The following is a 21,870-nucleotide window of genomic DNA, read 5'->3' as shown; positions in this document are numbered from 1 at the left end:
AATTAAAATGGCTTATTGAAACGGTCATGCACTCAAAAAATCCAGGAAATGCATGGACCAGTTTTAATAAAAACATACAAGGGCAGCAGAACCTGACAATTTTTCTTCCTATCTAATCACCACACAATGTTTTATCATTATCTAGGAATTAGTTAACTGTAGTCTGTGCCTTTTATACCCACAGTAGATGTGCTCTCTCTGAACTAAGCTTTCTGCATCAGGGATTCTGCTCACAGCCCATGTACCAGGAGGACCTCACTTTGCAGACAGCGCTTTTCATTCAGGGCACTATTTACATGTCTGCTTACCTGTAAGCAAGTGCACGTGCCCCACAGGAGTCAAGGAATTAAGTGCTACTGAAACAACACTGCCCTTAAGCACGTATTTGTATTTGCTGGTTAAGGGGCCTTAAAAGAAAAGGACGGCCTGTGCATAGGGGCATGAAATTGTAACTGAGGGTTTGTTCTGTCTTCCTACAGATTCCACATTGACTGAAGAGAATTTTCATGGGAATCTCTGGGCTGAGAGATTCATGGGAATCTCCTGAACCTCTAAAAATTAATAAACCCAACCATCTCTCCAGGCCCTTAACTTCAGATGTTCATTTGCATCTGTCTAGTGTCCCTGGAACAAGCAGAAGAAAATAGGCTGCCTGACATCACAAAAGGTGACCAAACATTGTCTTCCCCTCCAGATCAAACAGCCTTTCTGCCCACAAAAGATGAAAAGTGCCCCCCTTAGTGCTAAAACCAAGCTTATTCAGAAGGAAGCAGGAAATACTGCTTCAATAAGAAAAATATCTATATAGCAACTCCCACCCTCTATGCCACTTATTTCCATATCTCCTCCTGCAGTGAAAACCTGTACTAGAAATGAGATGAAATTCCTCCTGTTCCTCACTGGAAGCAGCTTCAGTCAAAATAAAAGTTATTCCTCCTCTTAAGCCTTCAACCAACACACACAATTGAAATTTTTTCCTTCTTCTGATGTCCTTGCCTTCTCCAAGCAAGAGCACAGGCAATACCCTCTTGAAGAAACAATGGCTGAACCAGGCTCATGCTCAAATCACTCCTGTAAAACCTCAGGGCTCCTGTTCCAAAGACCCAGAAAGAGCCAAGCTTGGCAGGACACCCTGCCTTGTTCTGACCTGGCTCATAAACTGTCCTCATGCCTTCCTCCCTCGATCTGCAGCCCAGGCAAATGTAAAGCATGGGATCAACACGATGGCAGACACAACATGAAATCATTCCCCAACGGCCTCATGCATGAAACAGTAATTCTGACATCACTGTTATTTAGTGTAGCAATAAAAAATATATATATATGCTAATAAGAAAGAAAAGCAGCAAACCCTGTTCCTTGTTTTTATTAAGGGCCATAACAAGAAGGTGAGGGCAGTAATAACAGCACAAACAATCATCTTCCATTTCTTCTGTACCTCTGGCCAAATGGATTATTGAGTGATTATCCCCTTAAGTTGCTTGGAGCCAACACTGATTGTGTGAGATTTTCAGTGTGTTTTTCATTGGCTTAATTCTGCTCCTACTGTGAGGAACCAAACTAAACCGGTGCCAGAAATACCACTTCATAAGCATGCCCTTGCTTCACAGTACAGCAAAAAATCAATATACCAAAACAAATCAACACAGAAATCCTCTACCCCATTTACATCCTCCTTCACTCTTTGCCTCAGGTTTGCCACCACCATTGCAAATAGTTCTGGTGCATGGCTCCCCATTTGCAGCAGGACAGCAAAATCTGCTCCACAAAACAGCTTTGCTAGAACTGATGTCAGTAAGAACTAGCTGCTGTCGTAACCACCACCTCTTTACGGGTTCTCTGCAGTTCCACATGCACTAACCCTCTCCGCACACCAGCGACTGCTGAGGCTCAAGGCCTGGACCACACACTGGAGTCTCGGTGTGCTGCTCTCCACCCCTCGTGGAGCCCAGCTGTCTTGCCTCTGTGATATATCACCTTCCCCAGTGGAAAACTGTCCCATCCACCTATCAAAGGAGTCGAGCACCAGACAAAGACCCACTGACTGCTCTGCTCAGCTGGTTCAACTCACAACTGAACTCTTCCTTTGCCCTAAAAAAAAGAACAGTCAGCCAGGACAGTCCACATCTCAGGCCCTTTGCAAATGGCTCTCACCTCCATCTGTTGCATATTATATTGTTCCACTATATCAAGAACAACTGTATCATACACTGTGACGCAGGCTCCCATTTTGGAGTGCAGGTGCCATAATTAAAACAGAGCACATTATTTTTCTGGTAGGATGCCCACCATCAGCTCAGGCTGCAATCAAAATAGTTATTGCAGCTGGCAATCCAACAGCCTTTAAAGCATAAATGCTAGAGAAGTGTCTCAGAACATCTAATGAAAATGCATTGGATTGCATCGTTTAACCCAGCATTAAATTACACTACACCATACTTCAGTGATTTTTTTTTTCTGCATGTAATTTAAAGGCAGGTATTAAAGAAAATTTCCCATCAGGTGAACCACTCTCTTCACTATATACAGTTTAAATGACATGGTTCCATAAGTACTAGTCTGAGACCCCTGCACTATCCCAGGACAATATTCAACTTAAGTCAGGTGGAAGGGACCGTGTTGAGAAAACAACGGCTCAGAGTGAGAGCTGCCCTCTGGAAAACAGTCCAGAACAATCCTGAGCCCGCTTTCACACTGTGCTCCCAGTTAACAAGGCAGCAGTCAACCTGAAATCATTTGAAAGGCGCATTCATTAAGTATCCAACTAATCCATTATCAACTGGGGCCAACAGAAAGAGCCAAATAACTTCCAACTGACTTTGAATCAGGTTTTATATGCCTTATTCAGCTAGACAGCTGGCTCATGTGCACGTAGCAATGAGGAAACACCAGCTTCAATGAGAGGCTAAATATATGTTCAATCTTTCCTCTGAAAAATAGGTATGAGTGATATTACTTAACATTTGCACTTCCTCAAACTTGATGCAAAGGATGCGCAAGCATTGTACTCCAGCTGCTGCAGGGAGAACACCTCCAGAAATACATATGTACATATGTTTAAAAATTAAAGTCTTGGGGGAAACTAGAAACACAGCCACAAGCAAAGTCAGTGGTCACTGACAGATGTCCTCCTCAAGGCTGCTTCACAGAATGTATGTCAAGAATAAAAGAACAAATGCAAGAGATCAGGGAATTTATCCACAGCAATCCATCCCATCTCAGATCTCATTACAGGTAGCAGATTTTTGTCTTTAAAGACACAGATGCTGGTAGGTGTAGGGTAAAGTAGTGGGGGGGGAACATCTTGTCATTCCTATTAATATCTTAGTTTTAGAAATCATCTTTCATCCTGAAGGAGTTTAACAACTCCACCAAATGATGGGCCAAACCCCACGAGAATCATCGTGCATTTCAAATACTACTTTACAAAGCTGGGAAAACAGCGAAGCAGAGATGCCCTAGGCAGGACTTCAGTATGTGCAGTAAAACTGAAGCTGACAGGTCTTTGTTTCTCACATACCATTGTCTGCAAGATTCTGTGCTCGTCCTGTCTCCATGAGGGCTTTCCATGCCACTGCTCTGCCGTCCAGCCAGTAACCTGCTCCAGTGTAGTTACGGCTCCCACAGCCTCCTCCTCCTCCCAGTCACCCAGTACTCCTCTGCCTGGCTCACCCCCTGCAGCTGTACCACAGGCTGCCACCACCTCAGCCTCTTTCACACATCTGATCCCCTCTATTTTCAGCCAGAAGAACTGTGCAGATCTCTCCCCCCATTTTCAGTAAGGGTGGATGAAAGCCTCACACCTGAGGAGACAGCGGCCTCTCTGCCAGCATTTCCTCAGACTTGTCTCGTTCAGTTTTTTCCCCAGTGGTTGTTAGTTTTTCTCCCTTCCTCTCTTCATTACTTATTAAAAGAAACAAGCGATTACAATGAGATGTTAGCTTGATTTTTTTTAACCATATTGACAGAATAACTGGTACCATGAATGGTCTCATTAATCATCGATAAAACAAGCAGAGCACAACCTGAGAACACTTCCAGCTCATTCCTGCTGCAGACACTTAAAAGTCAGCTATGGCCGCAAGGCAGAACTCACTGGCGTTACTTAGACAGTTGTCCTTTTATTTTGATCCCTCTAAGGCTGAAATAATGCTCTGAACCAAAAAAAAATCTCAGCCAGCTTAAAAGGATACTGTAATGACATAAGAAAAACAGTATCAGTTCACATTTGGATTTACTCAGCTTGTTGGAATGATTTATGCTCAAAATCAAGCTGCTTTTATTTTTGAGTCAAGTTACAGACAGATCCTGAACAAATATCTTCGGAGGCACGTTGCAAGCAGCAGTAACTCCTCGTATATTGTCTCTTTGTATTTCACCAAGCAACTCCAGGCTACTTTGCTGCCAACCAACACCACATGTCCCATTTTATTTCATACTACTTTCCAACCATCCCCTCTGTCCAGCTGGTTGATAATTAAATTGCTTTTAAAATAATATAATCCATTGGCTCTGACACACATTACTATATATTTTTCTTACCAAGACAGTAAGAAAAGCACAGGGGGGAAACGCTTTCTCTGCCCCTTAAACTCGCTCACAATGACATATACTACACCTATATTTTTTCAGAAAGTTAATCTAGCACTTTGCTAGCAGTTCTCAATCTGACACCATCCAACCCCCCCCCATGTGCCAGTATGACTTAGGAGTCAACTGGACTTTCTTCCCTTCTCCAAGCCAAGTATAATTCATCAAGCCACAAGAGTCCTTTGCTCACTTCTGACACTGACAAAGGCTTCATTAACTAACACAGTCTCTAGGGACAGTCACAGGGCTCAAATTCCAGCCTGGATGGATTTCTTTGCTCATTTAAAATGGAGTTTGGGTCAATTCCCACTAGAAAAGTGTTATTTATAGAGCCTAAAGCCAGCACAGCCAGCTCAAATATATGAGGCCTTCATGGCTCAAGCTGGGAACAGGTACTAAGCATGAAATTTAAATAAATTTAATTTTCCATACAATGCAATAGAGTAGGAAGACCATGGACTTGGATTTATTTTATCACTTTTATCATGCCCCTTCCATGCTCATTTGTCCTGTACTTTCTCAGGTAGTAGTGAGATACAAGCAGATCTCTGACAAACTCTGGCACCTATATTCTGTCTTGTTATTACAAATGGAAAAACCACACAAATTCACAGAAAGGTTCACCAAATTTTAGTAACATCTTGGCAAATCTGACCTGATATTCTGAGTAAACAAGGACAAGTTTGGATATAAACCAAGTAAGGCTCAGCAGTGTCAACTCAAAACTTGGCAGTTTTAGGTTATTTCTGGCCTTCTTAAAAAAAATCATCAGGGGTGTGAAATCTACTAAATGGGAAAAATAAGTTCTCGGAACCCCCTGCAAATCACACAAGGCTCATGGCTAAACACAATGCAACGGGTGAACAACAAGAAAGCGTTACCATACCGGAGGTGTCGCGAATACCCCAAGAGTCACACCAGCGCTTTAGTAACGTTAACTCTTCTGCTGCACGCTGCGCAAAAAGTGTCCTACAGCCCAGAGAGCTTTACATTTAAACACGTGAACGTTCAAAACAGCTTTAAATGCAAGAAAGGCAGAGTAAATATAGAAGTTCTCAGGCCAGCAGCATTCGGAACAGAAACACCACTTTAACTCATTCGAGCTTGTTCAGCTTTTGAAACCAGTGCAGGAACTTGCAGCTAACTCCATGCCTACGCTCTCAGGTATGCCACCACCAGCCTGCTAGAAGATTTTAGGCAATCCTCTGAACCTCGAGGTCCTTCCACACCCCAATCCCTGCCACACACAATCCTGACCACCCGTCAGTCTCACAGGGATGCTTAGAAGCCTCAGTGAGAGCATATGGAGACTCCCAGACGAAGGGACCAAGCATCAGCTTTAGGGCAAACAGGTACTGGGGGACTGTAGAGAAGATATAAACTACCATTAGTTTCAAATGCTGTCATAGGTGACACAATCAAGCGAAGACTTTAATTATGGCTTGTTAGTATATGTGCTTACTACAGATGCGCCCCTGTTCCTCCTCTTTTCTCTCCCTGAATCTCAAGCAGCTAAAGCTGTACCACTGTAAAGAGCCAAAGCTGACACACAGAGTCAATCCAGGTCTCATCTGCCCAGCCTGTACATCCCTTTTACTCTTTGTGCATACAAAAATCAGGATTTGAACTAGACTTCAGTTATCAGTCTTGAGAGAATCTTTACTTCCCCCCAAGCGAATACTAAGCTGCAGCATCAGGCAAGCGCTGTTCTGCTCACACAATCCTGGGACAGCAGCTTAGATCCATCTTGGGGATTTCCACATCACCTGCAGACTCGCTTCCCACCACAATACAGGTACGCCTACACTAATTCCTTAAGATTTTAATTTATAATAACACATAATAAAATGTATTGGCAACAGATGAGAAGGAAACAGTAGAAATTCACTTTCTATAAAGCTAAGGGTTAAAAAGAAGCACCCAAATGGAACAAATAAACAACGCAAGTTGTCCTCCATAGCCAGTGCAGTCAACAAAGTAGGTTAATAAGAAATTTGATTTTTAGAAGATGCACTGTATGATGAAAAACCTCGAACAAATCCCATCGTTCCTGCTGATGAAGATTTATCCAAAAGACTGTAATATTGATTCATGTCACATCTAATTGTCTATTCACTTGCACCTTGTGTGAATGCTGAATATTGAGCAGAAACGGGATAGAACGTCGCTAACTGCTGATGTTTAGCAGGAGAGCCCAGTAACGCACAATGCCCTAGAGGTGAAGAGCCCTGGCCTCGAGTCCAGCGGCATCAGACCTACTGCTTGCCCTGGAGCTAGTCACTTCTTTCTGTTTCCATGTTCCTCCTTTGCCACACATACACAAACTGGGGACAACTTCAGGGAGAGGATATCTTGCCATGCACCTGGATAGCTAAAGGGCCCGATTTCAGCTAAAAAAATACTATATAAAAATGCTATAACAGCAGCATTTCACACTTCAATTTACACACGGATCAGTGACAACATAAGCTACCAAACAGTTCAAATGAAAATATTTATCTCCTTCCTAAACCTTTTATTCCACTATAGCAGCTCTAATCAGCTGTAAGCCCAAATATAAAAATCGCTAAAGATGTAAGGACAATTACTGCATCTTTAGACAGCAAAAGCCTTTATGTTTTCCAAACAGCTACAAAATCACAAACAGACAATTACATTCTTTATTAAGAAAAAGGACCAGATGTCAGCAGTTGCTCTTGCAGCACACCAAAATCCAATTCTGAGTAGTCCAAAAGGAGCTGGGCCTCCCTCTGCCACCCAAGGGAGGATAATGAATTAGAGTCAATGGGCACTGAAGATTTGTCAATTTTCTATTTGAGACTGCAAGTAATAGCACTCCACGGTTTCATTGTAACCTCAACGATCTGGTAAGATTGTACCATCTCCTGTAGACTTTCATTAATTTTGATAAAAGGGAAATACACACTAAAGAGGTGCTTTGCCTGAGAAACTCTCAAGGTCAGACCTTATGGATACAAAAACTTCTTGACCTAAAGATTCGCTGCATTCAAAAGATAACATGAAAACACACATATTTTTTTCCTCCGTTCAGGAAAATGGATTAAAATGCATGGCTGTGAACTTTATCTGTTTTGTATTTCAGTTCTCTTTCCCCACCCTAGCATACAGACCCTCCAGCTGGGGGCTTTGAAGCATTTTACAAGTTTAACTTGTAAAAATAAAACAGGATGTCATTTTACAGATGGCAAACCTGAGATAAGTAATTTGCCCAACGCCACTGAGCAGAGCAGCTGCTGGGCTCAGAACAGGACTAAGACATACATCTGACTTCTGCTCTTGTGATTTATCACCACCTCCGCACATCCATTGCTTTGCTGCCCTGCTCACAGCAGCCTCTTCGTGGGAGTCCAACACTAATTATCAGTGACGAAAGTGGCCATCTTGATGCTAACTGATGTCAATATCTATTGACTAAAAGTGAAATTATTTTTGAAGACCTGATTCTGTACTAATAAAGTCAAGAGACATTTTGTACAGGTTCTCACGCAAGCAGGATCAGTCTGTGGTCACCTTATCCGACAGTTCTGCAGTAACACAGCAATTGCACAACCCGAGTTCCATAACTTATAGCTAACAGCTAATAACGTACTGTGCTGCCTAAGGCAACCCAGGAACTTCCCTGGGCTGCTTTCTCCCTTCTATGACAATACAGTAGACCTGTTCCTTCCCAAAGCACTGTAATCTAAAAATGAGAAGCACCATGCAAGGGCTATGGGTTAGTTCAATTTCTCTCTCTCCACTGCTAAAAAAAAAATCTAATCTCACTTGCTCTGACCCCAAAAGCTCACCCACTGGTTTTGTAAATGGCCACTCCTGCTAAAAGCTCTGTAAAATAAATGACCCGATGTGACTAAAAATATCTGTGACTGTATCACTTCAAACACCACATACACACATGCATAAAAAGATGATAAACTTCCTCTGTATAGAGCAGTTATTAACAGAGCACCAGCAGCTACTGTCTTTATCATTAGCCACCTTCGACAAGGAAGAGGAGCAACCCCATGAAAGCTGTTAGAGACCTCACCCTGCAGATGTAATTTACCTGGAGCACTGTAGATGTGGGCACTGCAGGGTCTAAAGTCATCATACATCACACCACTTGAATACATCCTCTCAAAACTGAACAGCCCTAGATGCAGTTGCATTAACTCCATTAGCTTTGCTGGACTTTCAGATGTAGTTCCATCAACTATCTCACAGATGAAGTTTAAATATTCAGCACTTCCTCAGAACGACAGGGCCATTGGCAAAAGACCCTAATGCTGCTGGAGCAGCTCAAAAAAGCATCTTCTCAGAAAAAAAAAAGTGTATTTTATTCTACAAAGCAGAGAACATAAATCTAAGTGGGTTTTTTGTTGTGGGTTTTTTTTTTTTTCCCATGGAGTTAATGTGAAGTGACAAAAGACCCTGCTGAGGGGAAAGGGGAGGTAGGATTCCAAAGTTTGCCAAAGATAACAAGAGGATTTAGCTGGCCCTCCATTTATTTATCTTCATCCTTAGTAAAAAGAAGTGTAGTCACCTTGGAGATACGAGGTAGCTACAGAGGAGTATGCCACAGGACCAAAGGTGACTCAACACAAAATCCTACCACAAGTTCTGTGTATTACCAGATGGAAAATGCTATTTCTCCAGGAATTTCTTTAACAGCATTGAACCCCAGCAAATCCAGCACCTGTGAAGCCAGAACCCCAGAACGTTATTTTAACCCAGGTTTGCATCTCAGCACACACAAGCATATGGCACATGGGGGGAATTCTCTCCTTCACTGTTTCCTTTGTCTCCTCCTCCCTTCAATTGCTTTTAAGCTCAAAAGCTTTGTTCTCTTGATTGATAATTAAGTACAAGTCACCCAGTTCAATTTTTCAAATAGTAATTAAAAGGTTATCAAGGAGAAACAGGCAAGATACAGGTATTCCTGTTGTATCTGTAAATAGATCACCCCAGTGGATAATTCAACTCTTATCACTAGTATCACATAATTTTAAGTTCAAACAAAATACTTAATCTTTCAGACAATTAAATATGGCCAAAGAGAACATATGGTTTTTAACTGCATACACAGCATGTTGATGGCAAAGCTCCTCTTAACTCTTCAGTCATTTGTCAGGGAAGAAGGATGAGTATCTCTAATAAGCAACAGCAGCTTTAACAGAAGACACTGCATAATGTTGAGACGTGAGCTAGAAGATAAGTTATTCACAGTGAATAACTTATATTAGCTTTAGTGAGTTAAAGGCAGTACAGATTTCTTCTTTAAGTATGAAGCTATTGCAGTAATGATTTGCAAGCGTTTTCTCTAATCCTGCACGCTCCGTAGACATCAGAATGGAACAGTTCCTCACAGCTGTGTAAATATACACCTCCTAGTAACTTCTGTGGAAATGCAGACCACACTATTGACATTCTGGCTATAATAAAGACATATTTCTTGATACTCTGGCTCAAACAAACATTTTCTTAGCCAAATAAATTCACTATCATTGAAACATTTCCTTTGAACAGGAAAGGTAGATCAGGAGACAATGCAACTACCCACCCACGTCACGCGGGAAGGAGAGCCCATGGGTTGAAAGATCATGAAAGTTACCCCAATGTTGTTCAGCACGTACGCAAGTGAGCAGTCTCTCCTGGTAATGAAGATTGCATATGCTGTCCCTTAGGCTTTCTGAACTAGTTTTAAACATCTTTGGAAGGAAAAACATAAATCTGATTTTCTAAATTGACCAGTCCTATTTGAGTATAAATTCAATGGCTCCCTTCAGGAAAACAGAATTAGGTATCTGAAGCGACTGACTTACAAGATATATTGTAAATATATTTTCTCTGAGCCTGAGTTAAGCCTGAAACTTCAAATAAGGAAATCAGCAACTACTTTAAGATTCTCACATTAAAGTAGTCCTGCAAATTACCAGCAGCAGATGAAAAAGCCTGAAGACGTCATGTGGCTTTCTTGTTACCTACTGTCTGGTTATGTCACGTAACAACAGTCTGACACAAAAAGGTGCAAGGAGTCTACCAAATCCCATAGCAATCTTAGATCCATAAATAACTCCAAATATTCAAATTTTAGTCAGGTCTCTGCTGAGCTGCTAAGCCCAACACAGTGGGAAACCAATCAGGAAACTAACCTGATTGGAGCATCCTCGTAACAATGACACAATCAGCAAAGCACAAGGGGAATTTGCAAAAAGACTATTCTTGAGTAACTGCAGTTTTCAGATCAGGTCTCCACATGCATCCCTCTGATCCCACTGGCAGGTCAGAGTAGTTAGGAACTTCAAGGACGAGCACTTGGGAGAGTTTGGTCTGGTGTAATGAGCACAAACACTGCTTAAGAGAAGCAAAACCCACATGTAAGCACCAAAGGGAAGTTAAAAATCTCAACTCATGAAAACACATAGCTCTCCTGCTCAAGTCAAGGGAGAGACAGATCTGCAGCCATCACTGTTCTAAGGTTTCAATGAAGACCCTGTTACAGCGGTCCCTGCTGAAAGCCAGTGTATGGTGTTGGGAAAAAAACAAATTATTTGAGAGAAGCTGAATGAGCAAGGACTCAGAAACAAGCTCCAATTTTAGCAAACAAAGCAAAGTCATGGCACTGAAAGATGACAACAGCCCTGGATGTCTAAATTAAGACACTGAAACACGTTTAATATTCACATACCCATCACAAACACACAACGCAAATTCCCTAATACACAGTAAAGCAGTTTATTAGCAAGTGTCTCATTGGATTAAGTCTGTTCTTATTCTATTAGGGAACTTTCACACCACATTAAATTGCAAGACAACAGGGTGTTTGCCAGCAGACACTGAACACAATTATTAACCCCTTCTCAGAAAGGTACCTAGACATGACACTGTGACACATCAGGCCAAGGAAGCTCTTAGGAATATATGGCTTGAATGGAACAGCAGGGTATGGAGACAACTAACCATTCCCCATCCCTCAGCGCAAGAAAATGTCATCAACACCAAGATCATTGTCTTCTCCCAGTCAAGCAGGCATGACCTACTGAAACACATCAGTGATGCTCAACAATACAAGCTCAAGAGCAGGAGAAGTGCAGAGATACAGTTCCTCTCTGTTAACCATTTTGTTGATCAACCTTGGACACACAGAACAAGACAGTTATCACCTTCTCTGCAGAAGCATGCTGATTTTCCCCCCTTCCCTTCTTTTACACTTGCTTACAGCTTATTTCAGCCAGCCTCCTGGTAGCATGAGCTTTGATGAATGACGCATGGTCATCCATCTCCGAGTGTTGCACTTCGATGATGAATTGGGTACATTTGGAAAGCAGTCTCAGAAAACACAAAATTGATAGCCACAGGAAAAAAAAAGGGAGAAAGAAAAAAAAACCACCACCCATGCTGGGCAACAGCTACAGAGTTTAATGAGGTGAGATTGATGTATAAAACAAAAATATGAGCTGAACAAAAGTGAGACACCAAACAGCACAGAGGAGCAAGTTCCAGGTTTTGAAGTCAGTAATCTAGAACCGTCCAGGGGAAGAACGTAAGCATCCATCATGCAACAGTCCCTATCTCATTTACTTTTGTAAGTCCTCTAAGTGCTTTCAAACCTCTCAGAAGCCTCCTTAATACTTTTTTTTTTTCCCCCCATTTATTTCACTTTCCTCCACCGCGCTAAATACACACTGTTTCCCAAACACCTCATCTCCCCATCAGAGATGAGGTGTTCTCACATTGCTTTGGGCTCCAGGTTTCATCCCACAACTTATCTACCCAAGTTGCACATGAAGCTCACCAGTGAGGCAGAGGGAGGACCTCAGTTGTCTCCTCACCTTCCCCCAGTGCAGGGCTACCAATTATCAGGACAGTATCTATTGTACTGGTCAACTATAGGAAGATGCCCTTTCTGTTATTTCTATCTATAATCATATCATGCTTACGAGTAGCTCAGAGCAATACCTGGATGCAACTCATCTAGTGTCTTACTAATTTACTCCACCATGACCCTAATTCTGAATTCATTTCATTCATGGATTTTGCTTCTTCAGCAGAACCTCCCACTAACATCTAGAGGGCAAAAGGAAACATCTGGCACTGCTGGTGAGCAGAGCAATTTGCCAGGGGGCTTCTCAAGGCAGGAGCAGCATTGACGACTCACCACACAAAGTTTCCTGAGCAGAATTTTATACCAGATGTAGCCATCCTTTACATAATACCCAAAGCAAAGCACTATGCTACCTTCTGATTATATGATGAGGTCACATAATTAAGATGATTCTCAAGCACACTTGCAAGACGAAGATATGATTTATATGCATAACTGAAGTAATCTACATAAAGAGCAGATTTTCACCAGTGTTTCTTTAACTCAGATTTTCCAGTTGGGTTAGACGAGACACTGAGGTCAAAGGATCTGCCCTAAACTAAAGTGTTTTGAAGTAAAATTAATTTCCAGGACTGTCCATGACTACAGCATTCTCACTAGGGATTCTAACACTGGATGCTGCCACCATTTCTATTACTTTTTGAATATATTACTGTCAGATTTCAGCTGCAATCAGACACCACATCAGACAACAGCAGTCATGTCACAAGTCATCAAGCTGATTTCATGGATGCCTCAGATCTGGAGGTCTGAGATCCTGACTCCTTCAAATGCAGAAGTCTGACATGTCATATAACATTTGCTACCACAGCAAAACATTATTTTTCCAAAAATCAGCCTCTCATTTAACTTTTTATTAATATCAGGATGGTCCCTGAAAAGTCTCAGAGATCAGAATCCATGGAGAGTCTTCATACTAAACTATATTACTCAATAACTAACTCCTTACCCCTAAAGATCCAACAGTTTAGTCAGATGTGAGAATATCACCCCTGTCCAGCTGGTGAACAGACGGCAAGTCAGGGAATTTCCCAAATGCACCCACAAAGCATTTGGCAGAGCTATAAACTGAAACCCATTATCCATCCTCCCACTCAGAGGATCTCTTTTGGATTGAGGGAAGCTCCTCTGCACATTAGCTCTGCTTTCTTCTTGCTCCATTTTCTAATTAACTTCCCCAGATGTCTCGAATGACTCTTGATAAATCATTACTGTCAGGCATTCACAGAAACATTTCAAACCTTATCAGAGATAAGAAATCAAAACAGCTATAAGAACTGTTCACGAAGAAGCATTCCCAGTTTATTGCAGCATAAAGCTCCAACCTAGATTTAATCCCAGTGGCAGGAATGGGAATGTGTTTATAAACATCACTGTTATGAACAACGTACCTTGTTCTCAGGCTCCCCTGCTGAGGCAGTCCATCGTAGATAGATAAGACATCAAAATCTTCCTCTAACGCAAAGGACTGGAAAACAAGCTGTATCCTGTTCTGCTCCTCAGCAGTGATCGTCCACGTGCAGTTTGCATAATTTGGATATCCATACGGAAAGCCTGGACTCTGTATTGTCCCGTTTGGGCCCTGCAAAGTGTGACTGCAGTTCTGTGCTGTCAAGAGAAAAGAAGAAAGTACAAGTCAAGTGGTGTAGGATACACATTTAATATCTTCATCATCGAAACAGATCATACAGGATTCTTTCCTCTGAATTTCTTTTCAGTTCATGGTCCCAGGGAACAGATAAAGGTAAAATCTAAAGATGCATCTTGGCCCTCCCTGCATGAACCTGGACCCCAGATATCCATCTCTCAGGCACTGCTCCCTCTGGCTGTAAACATAATGGGCTAATAACAGCTGGATTACAGCAGCTGCTGACTGTAACTGGGAAACAGATGCTTACTCACACATCCTTTCACAGCTCACAACAAAGTCCCACATACTCTTCACTATACACTGTGCATTTAGCGATTTAACACGTTTCAAGAGCGCCTTGCCATGCTGGGTACCTCAGCATTAGGGGTTCAGAGGCCACAAAAAATCAGAACAACAATGCCAAAGCTGACCGTCTCCTTTACCCTTAGTTACACTTGAAGAGGGAACAGAAGATCAGGGCTCAACTGTGCAAACAAAGAGAGACAGACCACCCCTCACCTTGAAAGGCCAAAAACTGTAATGGACATAATACATAATGAGGAACTGAGTCACCAAATGAGCACTCTGTCTGGACAAGATGGCATGAAAACTGAATGGCAAAAGATCAGGAATTAAAGTTGTCCTGACTCCAGAAAGAGCAGGACACAGTTCAAAGGCTTTAAGATTTTCTTCTCTCTGGGGAAACAGGTACACAAATATGTTTTGGGAACAGTCTAAATGACAAATTCTCCTTAGTGTTTTCTTCTCTTCACTGCTACTTTATCCCAATGTCTTTTGAGGCATAAAAAAAAAATTCACTGCAAACAAAGTGGTGTAACTCCTACTGGCTTTAATGGACTAACTCCTCCACACCAAAGCTAAATTCCAGGCAGTTTGCAAGGCAACTGTTGTGAGACCAAAAGCAGAATTTCACCTTTATCCCATGGCCAGCATCAGAGCCGCTGATCACTGCTGCCTGCGTTTGCTCTGGCTTTTCTTACTGATGCTGGATTGTTTACTCCTGCTTATGGAGATAACCGAGGCTTTCAAGTTGAAATGAACTGGATTAGAAATTAATTCTTTGATTTCTCACTGCTTTTTTCAAAGGCAGCAGTGGCATTTGCACTTCTCAGTGCCAACCAGCTACAGGTAAAGAACTGCAGAGTAGTGCTCATTAAAGCCAATTATAATTAGATTGACCTACTTTGGTGCAAAAATGCTTAGTGGAAATTCTCTCTGCAAGATGAAGTTCACACCTTTATGAATCTAAAATGGTCAATCATATTTACTACCCAGGGAATCTTTTCATATCATGTTTATTATATCAATGAGAGTTAGGACAGCCCCATAATCTACCAGGGATTAAAACTGAGCTAGACACATAATTCATTAACAAGGGCTACACCCTCCGTAGGTAAACTGTCAGCCCTGGTATCAGAGGAATTACAGCCCTTCCCGAATGGTTGCATTGCCCCCTCTCACTTTGCCACTCTTTATTCACAAGCTACAACAGTGAACGAGAAAGGTAAATACAGAAAGCTAACAGATCCAATGTCATCCGCCAGAAGGCTCAGCGTGGCAGTGCTAATATTTATGTAGATATTCCAGCTTCTAATGCTGTTATTCATGGACTCACACTTTCTGAAGGTGTAACACCAACATGAAACTCACCAGTGGATATGCATCGGTGGGCACGTGTCCTGTTTTGTGATGGAGATGACCGGTCTGAAAACAGAGCTAATTCTAACTTGTACTCTGCCAATGCAACCTGCTATTTTCAATTCTGGAAAGTGGTTTATTATGAGTATATCTTTTTAATGAATGCATCAAGATAATTTTATTGCAGTAGCACTTAAAGTTTCCAGACAAGGACACGGGCGTTATCATACTTGGCACTGCTCAGCGGACAGAGCCTTTCTCTAAAGGGATCACAATCTAAAGGGGAGGAAAAAAACACAACCCAAGGAAACCCACACTTGTGGAAGGCTTCGGGCTTTGCAGAAAAACATCATTATCCAGGGGCACAACCACTTCTTCGATTATAAAGCTTAAAAGTCAGCTTTACCAGTCTCCACTTACAATACTTGTTTTGCAAAATATACACTGCAAGAACAATGTAAACAGACTAATCAGCTTCACTTCTGGCTCATATGCACAGGGAAAACTATGAAATATTTACTTTGCAATATGCTCATGGAAGAACTGCATTTCTAACAAACATGGGCTGCCTGCAGCGTGTAATAACACACAGTTAATCCACATGCCACAAAACTTAACATGACTGGACACTTAACCAAAAAATACATATAAGCTGAATAAAGCTCTGACTGCCTCTTGCTTAAGCAGGAAAGTTGCAAACCCCTCAAGTTTCATTCTGGGTATCGATCAGCCTCTTGCCACAAGCTGTGTAGAAGGAATGTCCTTGTACTCAAAAACCAAGACTTCTTTTGACAGGACAAGCTACATGACTGGAGATAGCCAACAGGAGATTCATTTACACTGTATATCTGAAGTTGTTCAGACACAGAAGCATGGGACCATTCTTGTGTCAGTCGCTCCAGCTTTAGAGTGGCCTCTGTCTAATGCAACATGGCTAGTTGAGTTCTGGAGCAGAACCTGTTCACCTCCCAACAACCACACTGTGGGTAGCATTAATGGTTCTCATGTCACGTCTTTGATGTCTCATGACTGGCAGTCATGATGGTCACAGTACATTGATCAAAAGAAATCAAGTTACATTTACAAAAGAGGAGACTCAATCATTCAAGCACATTCACAGCAACAGAATTTTGTTATTTCCTTCAAATAAGCAACACTCACAGAGAGGAGTGAGCTGCCTTGGCTGCTGTACCCTTCAAGTACAATGAAATCTGTACCTGGGACTGGGTGTCATCACTTAACACAGAATTTCAGCAGCTCTACAGACTCAGATAAACTCATACATTCAAATTCTGTCACTACAAGTCTTCACTAAGTTGTCAGAAGCTAAATATAAACAAAGGCATTTTCTGACATTACAAATGCAAAGGAAATGGGTACAAACCATCTTCCACCTGCTTTCAATTCCTTAAACTTACCAGGCCACATCCATGGTGGTGTAAATCAAGCAAGTGTTTTAACTATGTTGACTTACACCACATTAATATCTAAGGAAGCAATACTTTAGAGAGAGGGAAACAGAATTTATTTCTGAAGCGCTTCCTAAAATACAAGTTGATGCACTTTGTTTCTCAGCAGAAATCTAATTTAGCGGACACTGATGCATGGTCACTGCGCAATTCAAAAGGAACAAATACCAAATCATACACACCAACTTGCTCTGAGCAGTATCATCTGCTGGTGATACATGGCTGTCTTCTCCATAATGCAGTAGGTTTTGGTATTGTCATTTTCTTTAGTTATTGTTACTTAGGCACAAATATTTCCATTTTGTGTTGTTCCAGCCCATTCAATGAAAAAGATGAACATAAAACCTTTCCCCCAGAAAGCCAAAATCCATATCCTGCAGACATACAAACACATTCTGTCCTGGCCTAAAATACCAGGGCCAAATCCTGCTCATGCACCAGTAACTTCTCAGGTTTTTCTATTTATATTACTGTCCAGAGTCACTCACCTCCATTGCATAAACTTCTTCAAACCAGGCCACTAGACCCCAACTCAGAAACAGTACTCAAATGCTGCCCTGAGCTTTCAGCATCCTCTGAGTGCACGTTTGGAGGCTGTGAGCAGGGTAGAGCTCAAGGATGGAGACAGTCAAAGCAGCCAAACTCAGCGCAGAAGTGCCCCAGCTTTGTTTGTGGGACGATGCATGTGAAACCACACAAGACTCATTCAGCTTCTCGCACAACTGAACATGGCACAGCGCAGAATCAACCCCTCGGGTCCCTACTGAACCCTCCCTTGCGCACAAAGGCACAAACCCTGTTCTGAAGAGGCCTCACAACAGAGGGTGTCAGGACCGGATTGTGAAAGGATCACAGCCAGCTCCTTCACACAGCTCTTTTTGCAACCTTATCCTCAAGAAGAACATAATAAAAATTCACTCCTTGTACTGAACAGTTAATCTTTAGGAACTCCATCTTTTTAAACAGTGTTTGATCTGCCATCTAAATAGGAAAAAGGTTAGTTTTCCCAACATTTGCTGTTTTGAATCATTTATCAGCAGCTAATTATGCTTCCTTACATAGTAGTCTTATACATCATTAAAGACAGTCATGAACAGTAAGTAGTCTACCCATAGCCTAGCTTTGACTCTCTTTTTCACACAGTTTAAGTGAACAAACAGGGAAAGTACCTTCACACTTCATAAATCTAAGCTTTGTTTCCCTAAGTATTCACCTTTCCATAGTTTTAACTTAACCTACAGTCTTATATCAAAGGCTTTTGGGTAATAAATAATGCAGAGACATTCCATTAACTATAACTTTTAATCAAAAGCCAGTGGATCCAAGCACATCATCAAGGGGATGATTTACATCTCAGATAGTCAGTGCCTTTTTCTCTCTGAACAGAGAGTGATAAACTGAAGAACGCGAGGGCAAAGAACATGCATTTTATCTGAATCCAGCTCATGCCGCTACTGCCAAGTCCAGAAAGAATTATAACATCCACCTCAAATCAAAAGCAGTATGTGAATTTTCAGGAGGATGGCACAATACTGTGATACCGCAAATCGAACATATCATTCCCGAAACCAGCTTAGTCACCTCCCGTTCTCTGGAGAGAGACATTACTTCCCTTCCATTCCAACAGTCTTTCACTCCCACTCTGTCATCACTTTGTCCTTTTTAGCGCTGCCCAGGCTTTTAGACTGTTATTGCAGAGATCTGTTACATTTAGGCATTGTTCCAATATTAGAATAACAATTCAATTTTAAGGGCTGCCCAAGTAGAAAAGACAGGAAGAGAAAAGATGATGGTGGAGTGAAGATGCTGTAATAACATATGTAGTTTTTCCCCATGAGCCCTCCCTTGCTCTCCCCATCAAAAATGTTGTCCTGGAAGGTTATACAAGTTTCCTATACACATTTGGGTTTCTATTCACATGGCTGACCTTGAAGAGCCCCAGCAAAAGCTCCAAACTACCTTACAGCTGGAAACTGCAAAGACTTGCACAGAAGAGGAAAGGTAAGTCTGGAACTTCCAGCTGTCACTGCACCATCCCCCCGCAGTGCCACACTGCTCTGTGATGATGTAACATTTCCAACGTATCTTAGAAATGACATTCACAAATTTCAGATTTGGAAAAACCTGCACAAAGGCATCGTAGCACTCCATTTCCTTAATGTCTGGCCCAGGTTCACTTTGTTATTACTTCAGACCATGGCATTTTCTCCTACCTACACTGGACTCAAAGAACAGTTTATTCTCCCCAGCCGTCTTCTGAGACAGGTGATTTTCAACCCCTGCAGCTTATAATGCCTGTGGGCATCTGTGAAAGGCAACAAAGAAAGTCTATTCTTTTAAATTCTCTAGAAATGCAATAAGCACCTCCATAGAAATAAAGGCACCTAACACTGGAAACTTTGAGGTCAACAGATCCAAAACTGTTGGAAAGCTCTATCACAGAATAAATGAACCCAACCTGTTCAATACTTCCTTGTTCAATGATGTTTCTGAACCCGCAGTAAGGTTCTGGACTCTCCCCAGCTGTTCTCTATCTATCCTGAAGTGCAAAGTCAAAAACTGGACAGAGCGGCGCAGCAAAGCCCAAGCCTGAGCTGAACACTGCCTCATCCATGAGGTTGGGATGCCAACCGTCACCCCACTGGTACATTCCCTCTACGCCAAGCTAACCTTCTCCTTTGAAAAAAGTCTTTTCTGCTTTATTATACTTTGGTTTTATATTTCATGATTGAACCTTGAAAGGGCACATACTTCCAACAGCAAGGTCAAAGGAGTTCTGACATGCTGTAGAGAAAAGAGGAAAACGTCCAATTTCAGGTAACATCAAAATCCATTGCAGGACAAAACTTGAAGTCACAAGAACATGACACTGCACATATGTCCTGTCTTACAGCTGCACCGTAGTCCCCTGACATGCTGAGAGGCCAGAGACTTCAGCTGCTGGAAAGTAATGCCTCATTTGGTTAAGCTAGAAATTGCCTAAGTGAGTACACTGGTCATAATAGCAGCTGCCAGATTTTCCCTTGAGGCTGCAGATCTCTGTTCTTAACAGAGGGAGAGGGAGGGTAGCATGGCGTGCTGACCTGACACAGGCTGTCCCCTGCCAGCTTGCTTCATCTCTGCCATAGAATGGCCTGAAAACAGAAGGGACTTCAGTCTTCAAGACCCTCAGATTATTTTTTATTTTTTTAAAGAAAAAAATTGCTATCAGAGGGAGGGGATGCAAAAATCACACTACCTGTTGTGTAGCTGGTAAGAACTTGGGCTGTTCTGTAGTGAATACCACAACACATACTGCTGTTGGGCTTTCAAAGGGACATTACAGTATCATGCTGGCTTTCCCCAGGTGCACACTAGATCTTTCTCCGTCACTCCTGCAGATTTATGTACCACTTTACCACCTCTAAAGCTTACAATCTAAACAGAATCAAAGCAAGCTAGAAAACAGGACAAGTGTTTACGAGTAAAGACTTGCACAAAGTGATGGGAAAGGGAGATGGATTCCCTCCTATTTTACTGTCAGAAGGGGAGGCAGGAAGGCTTAAGGACTAACAGAAGATATTGAAAAAATACTTTGGAGTTATTTTAATAAGCATCTAGAAAATCCCTGGTAACACATTCTTTTTAATGTAAGCAGTACATTAGGGAAGTCTGTGCTCAAGAAGGGTGTTACACATGGCAGCTTCAGATTCAGTTGAAGTCATGGCACACTCGCTGTGTCACAGGAATTGTTCACATGCACACAATTTACCCCACCCCAAGTGCAAGGTGATGTGACTTGGCTGAAAAAAAGATTAAGGAAAAGGTTTCAAAGCCCCACACACCATATAAAGCTTTGGCTACCAGGCAACACTCAGCTCGTCTGATTTTTGCAGGGCAGTGGCAGAAAGCTGTCTGTAGGTATTCAAGGAAGCCTGAAGGTCAAGAAATTGAGAACAAGGCTTTGCAAGCCTCATGAAAAGGCGCTCGAGTATCTTTCATCACAAATTACCATTCTAACCAGCTCCCTGACAGCCAGCGGCTCCGTCCCCAGCGCTGGGCTCGCTGCGATGCTGTGATGTTGCTAGGCACAGTTGCTAGGCACAGGCACACATGCAACAGCTCAACTGCGGCTTCATTACAGGGCAGCCTTAAAAAAAGAAATGGGAGGCAAAGAAACCCTTGATTTTATATATACATAGAAATTTCTTTGAATGCTAAACAACTAATTAATAGAGTTTGGCAACACTGCAGACAAACTAGCTTTCTACTGTGTGGCTTCGCTAAGAGTCACAATTCATTTCCTTCACAACATTCATGCCTTGGTATTCAGCAACACCAATTGTTTGGGGTTTTCTGCTGAATACTGGGCGGTGCAGGAAGCCACGGAAAGCGGTCTGGGAGAGGCGGCAGGAGACACAAGGAAAGAGAAGTGCTATCCCCAGACAAAAGCAAGCACGTGTGACTATTCTTAGCCATGAGCCTTACACACACAATTCGGACCTGAATTTTGGCCTAGGGCCTCTTAGTAACAGGGGTCCGAGATGATGAGCCCAACAGTAATGTTTTAAGCAAAGCCAGAGGCTGCAGGTGTTTCCACATATCTCCAGGACACAGGATGTGGCATCTTCTCTCTAGCACTAGACACAGGAACAGAC

General features: G+C 42.1%; 1 protein-coding gene across 1 annotated transcript in view; it reads right to left on the bottom strand.

The window, feature by feature from the left end:
* CSMD2 (CUB and Sushi multiple domains 2) overlaps positions 1-21,870 on the bottom strand; it is a 254,428-nt gene that overhangs the window by 217,927 nt on the left and 14,631 nt on the right. Inside the window, 1 exon segment of the mRNA XM_068417612.1 lies at positions 13,867-14,083. Within this exon segment, the coding sequence (XP_068273713.1) occupies positions 13,867-14,083 (217 nt within the window).

This window comes from Nyctibius grandis, chromosome 24 (assembly GCF_013368605.1).
Source record: "Nyctibius grandis isolate bNycGra1 chromosome 24, bNycGra1.pri, whole genome shotgun sequence".
Lineage (NCBI taxonomy): Eukaryota > Metazoa > Chordata > Aves > Nyctibiiformes > Nyctibiidae > Nyctibius > Nyctibius grandis.
This window is presented reverse-complemented; position numbering and strand designations above follow the sequence as displayed.